Source organism: Phoenix dactylifera, chromosome 14, assembly GCF_009389715.1.
Source record: "Phoenix dactylifera cultivar Barhee BC4 chromosome 14, palm_55x_up_171113_PBpolish2nd_filt_p, whole genome shotgun sequence".
Lineage (NCBI taxonomy): Eukaryota > Viridiplantae > Streptophyta > Magnoliopsida > Arecales > Arecaceae > Phoenix > Phoenix dactylifera.
This window is the reverse complement of record NC_052405.1, coordinates 852,052-860,231: the sequence shown is the minus strand read 5'-3', so window position 1 is coordinate 860,231 and position 8,180 is coordinate 852,052. Positions and strand designations below refer to the sequence as shown.

General features: G+C 41.8%; 1 protein-coding gene across 1 annotated transcript; it reads right to left on the bottom strand.

Annotated features, from left to right (window-relative positions):
• Positions 1–4,564: 4,564 nt before the first annotated feature.
• On the bottom strand, positions 4,565–7,324 carry LOC103701258 (auxin transporter-like protein 3). Its single transcript, XM_008783257.4, has 8 exons — positions 7,108–7,324; positions 6,820–7,005; positions 6,280–6,392; positions 5,999–6,182; positions 5,789–5,886; positions 5,343–5,550; positions 4,982–5,239; positions 4,565–4,901 (listed from the first exon to the last, which is right to left on the bottom strand). The coding sequence occupies exons 1-8, from the start codon at positions 7,258–7,260 to the stop codon at positions 4,710–4,712; spliced, it is 1,392 nt and encodes a 463-aa protein (XP_008781479.1). The 5' UTR covers positions 7,261–7,324; the 3' UTR covers positions 4,565–4,709.
• Positions 7,325–8,180: the final 856 nt, after the last annotated feature.

Here is an 8,180-nt window from a genome sequence, read left to right as displayed (position 1 = left end):
TCATGAAGAAACTTTTGTTGATTTTATTCATCGTGTGAATTTAACACGAGCCTTCTGGTGCATCTGTCAGAAACCTGTCAGAAGCTTCAACATATTTTACTACATTCTACTAAGTCCTTGGCTGCCTAGTTTCATTTATCATGTAATGGCTAGGTAGGCTGGCTTTGCTATATCTTCTTGATGTTATCTTCTCTTAGCAAGATCTACAGATTCCCTTGGAAAGTACAGAATCATCTGCTATCATATTAAATTATTTCAGGGTACTTCCTTATATATTTCTGTTTTCAAGTTTAGGCCCTCATTTCTTGCAACACATCTCTGTTGTACTACCAGAATTTCTTGTGTTTAGAAAAATATTTTTTCCCTTTACTTTTCATTTTCTCATCAAAAAAATTCTGAAAATTTCATTAATTTTGTGGACATTATGGAGTCAAAATTGGTGGGTCATTCAAGTTGAGTGGCATGTTGCAAAAGCTTTAGTGGCGAATCCTTTCATATATTTGGCGCATTGTTAGCGACACCCACAAAAACAGCCCCTTGAAGGAACTCTGCTTACTGATAATGTGATGCAAAGCAAGAGCATTCGCGACATATCACATCTAACAGGTTTAGATGAAGATGTTTTTAGCTGAATAGCTTATTTTCAAGCTTGTTTTTACTGTCCTTGCAGTCGACAAGCCAACTGCTGATCCGAGAGTGAAAAATGATTTGATCTGCGTACCAAATTTAACAGTTCCATTCCCTATTATGTTTGCTGCAGTATGAGAATTCCATGTTTTGTTTCTTTAGAACTGAATGCGTGTACCAAAGAAGTTGGTTTGCCGCTAATTGATGTTACAATTGGTTTCTCAATATTTGGAAGGTGCATTTGTTTTCTGTGAAACTCAAGAATTCATACTTTTCTATACATCTGCCATCTTCATGGTACCTATAGTAATTCATTTGTGCAAACCCATACTAGGAACAGAACTTTGTGATAATTTGGCCATAAACTTTTTTCTTGATGTAACTCAGGACTTGTAGCCTAGCAATAATCCAAAGTTGATTTACTTGCTTGTGTTCTTATTCTTGGAGCATCATTGTGGTTATTTGCAGCACTTGATATTCCCATAACATTGATGCGTCTTTAGTTCTAGAGTGCATCGAGCTGGTTGAATTTATTAAGATTTTCTATCCATGTCCTTATTAAATCTTCTCATGCCTTTCTTTCTTAGCAACCAAATGACGAACAATGGAATCTGGATATTCACCGAATTAAATGGTTAGATGCCAGCTTAAATCATTTTCAAACCATATTGTTTAGCTAGTCTTTTTTGGACATCTTCATGCAATTGCTGCATGAGATTTGGAGTGTTTTGGACATGTTCTTTTGTCAGTACCTCCCTAAGGGCAAGTAAAAATCACCACTATTTGGTGCTTACGGATTTTTTCAATTGAAAGATGATGCTGTAGCTTGTAAAAATCATCAATTTATTAATAACATCCTGGAGCAATCTTTTGCTCATCTGTTTTAAGCTTTCTGGGAATGCTATGATTTTCTGATGAAGCTGCGGCATGTAGAACATAATATGACATGTTAAGCAAGTGGATTTCTAAATTATGACACGCTGAATTTTGTGGGAATAAAGGGTGGATCCGTATGGACTAAAAGATTTCCCCACAATAAACATTTGCTTTGTTAAGATGAGCGCAAGTCATTAATAACTTACAGGGGATAATTTCTTTGATTTTCCTTGGCAGGCCATCTAGTTATCTTTCTATGCATCTCTAAGTTAATTGTGTTTTTCCCCTTCTTGTTTTTAGCATAAGTGAAATCTTAGCTCGCGGACTAGAAACTCAATACTCAAAATTGACATCTTACTCATATAATCTGGGGAAAGTAATAGTTTGATGCATTGCTATCCAAGTTTGGTCTTTGGTCATGTATTACTATAAGCACAATGATCTTGAGCTTGCAGGGTAGCCACAGGAAAACAAGAGAAATTTTGTCTGATTTGTTTGTTGTGGAGACTGGAGATGCACAGGGGACATCAAACTCTTTCTCTTCGACTTGCAAGCAATCGAGCATGGTCTGGCCCTCTTCTGTATGGCTTCAGTTGGAGGCATCTTTTTCTTTCCAAAAGAGGATATGTGAATTAGATCTACTTGGGACTCTGTCCAGCTGCAAAGTCCCACTTGCAGCAAGTAATGGACTGATGGAAGTACTGATCTAGTGATGAAGACCCCTCAACAACCCCATACTGTGGTATCCCTACATGATGAGCCATTCAGAACCTCCAAAAAGGGCACTGGTTGAACATTAGCAGAGCTCTGTCCTAATAATCAGTTGCCATCTTTGTGAACTGGATCCCATCCAATGCGAGGATTCGAGTGTTTTATTGTTCCATGTCCTTCGTAGTGTGCTCCGGTCTCTCTATTTGCAACCCTTCAATTTTGACCTAGGAACTTTCGATCATGAGGACCTTGTTAGGGTCAATTTCTTCGATCTCTGTTTTAGGTTGCTGCGAGAGGAAGTGTTTTGAGCATGATAGTGCAATGAGAAGTGTGTCTGAGATACGTAGGATGGATCAAATTGTTTTGTAGCTATGGTGGATGGAAGCATGTTTAATGTTTCAGATTAGATCAAGAGGAAACATGTAGGGTTGCAAGAGGCCTTGCATGTATGCTTGTCCATTTTCATCCACAGGGGAAGGTGTCCTAATCTCTGTTGCATTGTAGGATTCTCAATGGTGAGAAGCCTCCAAGTTGGAAAGAACAAGGCAAGGTCACATGGCTCAGCCCTAGAGGAGGGCCACCATGTGCCATGCTCCTCTATAAATTTGTATTATTTATGTATGGAGGAGCAGTACAAGACAATGAGCAGTACCATCTTGTCCTCTTTAAGTGCGAGGTTGGGTTCATACTCTGGCCAATTGGCCAAGGCCATTCCATGAGATAGCTCAAGGCTTTATGCCACTTGGATCCATCCTTTCCATTAGCTGAAGTAGTTGGGTGATCAATGTGGTAGTTTGAGAACAACTCGAGGAAAGTCTGTTCTCGTATGGTACAAAGCTTGATGGTCTCTGTAGGAAAGGACAGCAAAACAAGGAGTAGAAGGTGTGAGAGAGATCGCTTTCTTTGTGTCGGAGCCTTTGCTTCTTTTCTAATTTGGAGGTCCCCAGGAGAAAGCAGCTTTGGCTATGAGCACAAACATGAGACCCCATTTTCCAAAGTCTCGACCTTGCTTTACATCACATGATTAGGTTGGAGATATGGCATCCACCATTTGGGTGCTCATTTCGGTGTCTGGACTGGCCTTCTTATGTGCACATTTATCAGTAATGATCCAGGTCCAGTAAAAGTGAAGGCAGATGCATTCAAAAGTGGGTATGCATGCTATAGGTAGTGTTTTTCTATCTTGTTTTGTTTCTTTGGACATGAAGTTCAGTTACCTAGCTGAGAACATTTAGGTGGCGACAGTGGCCATATTCTGTAGTTAATCCTCCCAGATTTATGGGGGATCCATAGTTCCATGTAGCAGTCTCCAGGACTGAGACTCTGGCTGCAATCTGTAGGCTGTTAATCTTTTCTTTCGGTTTGAGAGGCTGTTAAAGATGCAGCTTCTTCTGCATTAGGCAAGCATCATCCTGAGGATTAGTTAGATACCCACCTATCTGTCGATCTATTTAATTTCCAGCCATCTAGTTGTCGTAGTTGAATTCCACCTGCATCTTCCCTTGATATTTTTGAATCGATGCAGACCGAATGGTGCTAGAACTTAAATAAATACTAGTTTGAGGGTGTAAATCATGACTGCAGCTCTGATCATGAACAATTCCTTCTGACACGAATCCAGTGTTGCTTGTATATGCTGCTCAACATATGGTGGCATTTCAGTTCCTTCATATGGTGGAGCATTTTCATGCAGTAATTCTTTATATAAATCATTGTAGATGATCTATATCCCTTCTTTGAGAACTTCAGAATCTGCAAGACATGGTAGAAAAGGCGCTAAAGAATAAAATCGATCCAGCTGGTTTTAATTAAATCTTTCTCCCTTGATTGTTCTAATAGATTTTTTCGAAAGAGGATAAAGAGGTGGGCATATTTTCTGCATTCGATCAGGGACTAAATTGAGCTATCATGTTTACTTGAAAAGTTTTCTTACTGAGTTGTGACTTGGTCAAGTCTTGCATGACTTCCAGTTCTATTTGGTGTAGATTTACTGCACTCCAATCCTTCTGGACCCAATGATGTCCTTGAATCCATGCTGCTACTCTGTGCAGGTGTGAATCCAGAAAGAGCTTTTGGGTTTCCAGATCTATGCTTTGGTACTGGCCATGACTTATTCATGGTAATTATCTACTTTTCTTCATGGACCATCCCATAACACAGACTTTTCTAGGAACATGAACATGCAAGCTCTCTCTACTTTTCCCAGTTACCACCAGACCAGACCACTCACTTTTTTTTTTTTTGTTAAACAAAAAATGGTGTACCGAACTCCTTGAGGCTGATGGATTACTATAAGCACAAGTTTGCAGTGGTATGGTAGAATATATGCAAGAGGATGAAAGAGGAGAGATATAAAAATATTGACTTTTCAATTGGAGTTGCATTTGATTAGAGGATAAATACAGCATTAAAGTAGGCCAATACTTGAACACACACATGACTTCATTCCTTTTTCTTTTCCCTCAATTTTTTGATGAGTGGGGTGACAAATCTCCCTAATGCTTTGGAGGGCATTGATAGCATTTGGTGAACAGACCAAATGTATCCACCTGTTGGATGAAGTTAAGCATACTTGCCCACCCCCCAAATCCAAACCCAACCACCAAAACCCACACCACCACAAAGCAGTTCAGAGAGTAGAGACCAGCCCAGCCTCCCAACAATGATGGGGGCCTCTCCACAGCATTCTGCAAGCACCAAATACCCAATTAGAAACATCAAACATGAAATATATTAACTCTAAACTAATGGCTATGTGATACTAAACCTCTCTAGCGGAAGCAGGAGCAAAGGTTATCATGTGTGCCATGGCTGGAATTATGTAGACAGTGAAGCTGACGAGCAGGGAACCGACGGTGGAGTTGATGGGGCCGAAGAAGGGGAATATGATTGCGAGGAACCATATCGGTATCACCACCGGGAGCCTCGCAAGCGCCCTCTTGAACATGCTTTTCGTCTCGTGGATTCCGATCAGTTTCTCCCACACAAAGTATAGGGGAGTGCATGCGAATCCAAAGGTTATAAACTGATTCATAGCATTCGACAGACATCACCATAGCATGGAGCAATTAATAGACTGTGGAAGTCTGTCATTTACGTTGAAGCTAAAGAAAGTTGGATTCTCTCACCTGATGGATGAGCATAAGAATAACAGCAGAATCCCTGAATCCAGACCTTGGGAGCAAAGAGAAGGCATTGGAATGGTCGAGGAGCATGTCGCCGAAGGCCCAGTACATCGAAGCAGCTGAGGGTAGGGTGAGCGTCAGCACATACAAGGTTGCCACCAGATATATAAGCTTAAATTTCTGTGGTTTCCACATTGCATGCATGATCTCTCTGCACGAAGAAAACAACAAGAGTTGCACCATAAAAAACAGTGATGAAATATACGAGAATTAGAAGAGGGTGCCATAATGTTCTCTTGTGAATTAGAAGAGGGTGCCAATCCTCAAACCCCTGAGAAGGCCATCAAGGAGGAAAGGCCCGAGCCACAAAGGCAGGAAGGGTGGTTTGGCCTGCAACTTCTCGTATATATAGGCACTTGGAGTTCAGAACATGGTGCGAGATTACTCACACTGTGACAGCATGGCCTCCAAAGGTATAGAGGATGTTGGTAGCTCCAGTGAAGTATAGAACCATCCTGGTTGGACCTGAATGGGTCACACCTTCCACCTAGGAAACAAATTAATTAAGAAGCCATTATAAGAGGGAAGTAGAAGGAACAATGAGAACAATTTGGCAGTGGTATTTGGGATGTTGGAGGATGACTGTAAGTGTAAACTACCTGCCCATGGAGCAAGGCAGCGGTTGTTAGATACCATGCAGTATAAGTAGTCATGAGGAGGCCTAGGAAAGACCAGATCCTGTAATTGTGGAAGGAGGGGATGAAGATTGTTGCAGCACAACAGGCACCAAAGATGTATGTCCAAGTCCTCTTGTCGAGGCTGTCATTGATGTAGTAAATATTGCTGCGTAAAAGAAAATAGTGTAAAAATGTTCGAAGTAGAGGGAGGCAAAAAATAATAGTAATTAATAACATGTACATTTTGGTTTTTGGTCGATCACCTTGCACATGCAATTAGCTGAATCACTGATCCAAAGAGAAGGAATGTGCAGTTGAAAAACAGACCTATATTCCTCCAGTGCTTCCCCAAAAGCCCATCGAGGACTTCAAACCACTGAGGAGAATCAAAATATAATAAAAAAATAGAACAAATTAGAAAATAACAATGAGTGAAATAAAGTGGAGATGATTCCTCCCATAGAAGATTCTTTCTTTCTTTCTTCTTTTTTTTATCATTAGTTTTCGAGTTTCTCTTCTTTACATATCCTGAAAAGAAGGAGCTCCATACTCTGTCTCTTATCATGCAGCAAAGTGGCTTTTCTGTGAAAGATGGTTAAAATAACTACAATCCCAAACTCTCGGTTGTAAAAGATGGATACTGCTTCATGTCGCCATACAGGTGAAAACGGGCAGCATATTAAGACTACCAAAGTTGCAGCATGAGAGATGTCCTTCTAGGAAAATCTACTAAAACTTTTGAAGATGATCGTTAGAAAGTCGATATATAAATCGTTTTTAAGTGAAAGAAAGCATTAATCTACCTGGATAACATGGTTCCTGAAATCCACCTTCTCTCTTTCTTTTCTTGTCCTGTACTCCACATAGAGCACACTGATAAGATAAGCAGTCCAACTCCCCATCAGCCCATAAAACAGCTGAAAGAGGATCCCTGACACCATCCCAAGCTGGGAGAATGAGTATGGCAGCGTGAGCAGCACTTGAGCCACCTACAGCAACACCACAACCACCACCCAAAATCTTAGCCAATGTATACGTAAAAGAAGGTTCATCCTTCAGCATTTTTTAGTCATTATTAACATGAGCAATACCTGGTTCGAAGCACAGCTAAACCATGCATCGTAGACCGAGCCTCCATGCCAGAAGTACCTTGAAAGCTTGCTCTCAGAGCCCTTCGAGTCCCCTTCAACCTCCATTTCGACGTAATTCCCTGCAACAATGGTCTCGACTTTCTCCGACGCCATCTATCTCTCAATCTCCTCCCCTCCTTCCTTTTCCTTCTTCTCCTTGTTTGTATTGCGTGCCAAGTTCGAAAGGAGCTCCGGTGATTATAAAGGAGTCTCTGCATCATTTTCTTCTCCTACCACTCATGAGTTCACTTTCTTTCCAAAGTGGAGCATGGGACCCAGCCTTGGGGCTGCGAACGCGCGGCCTGGCCCACCAAAAAGGTGTTCATGGGAAGCGTAAGCCCGTAAGAGCCGGTCCAGTAAAACTCTAAGGTGTGACTTTATGCAGCATGTGCTTCCACATGCTTGTAATTGGTGTATGAGCTCGAGTTTTTTTCTTTTTTTTTTCTCTTTTTTTTTGGTACAACATCACCTCATCCTACTTTAGTGTAGGATCTGCCAACAGAATCAGAGACTAGAAACTGGCTCAAAAGCGAGGGAGGGGCCCCCTGGTGTGGCCAAAATATCTCTACAGAGTGCTGCGCAGCGTAAGATGCAACCCAGTCTGCGGTCCTGTTCGCTTCTCGGTATACGTGCACTACTGGAAAGGCGATGCAATCTCTCAGCATCAACCTGATGTCGCACAACAGTGGATTGCTATCCCCCCTCCATCCCTCCTCATGTATCCAATCGATTACTGTGGCCCTCCAAGATAATGTGCTCGGTCCCTAACCTCCGTCTCGCATGGGAAACTCTCTCTCATGCTGCCCTGAGCTCCATCCCTGCAGCTAAGAGCCTATCAATCTGTCACCCACCAGCAGCAATCAACTGTGAATCATGGCCTCTGATCACAAAACCTACACCGCCCCCACCACCAACTCTTGGGCCACTACCATCTGATCAGCACCCAAGGGTGATCAGCAGTCTACTCTACTCTCATCTCTACGAGCAAGGGAAGCAGCAAGTGGGCCCCCATGGAGATGGGCCGAGATCATCTC

Bases quoted from the DNA above. Each gene is read 5' to 3' on its own strand.
- LOC103701258 (XM_008783257.4), bottom strand. From the start codon at position 7,260: ATGGCGTCGGAGAAAGTCGAGACCATTGTTGCAGGGAATTACGTCGAA. The intron at 5,887-5,998 runs GTAGTTTACACT...TTTGTTTCCTAG, and splicing joins CTGCCTTGCTCCATGGGCAG to GTGGAAGGTGTGACCCATTC. The intron at 5,240-5,342 runs GTGAGAGAATCC...GCTATGAATCAG, and splicing joins TTCTTATGCTCATCCATCAG to TTTATAACCTTTGGATTCGC.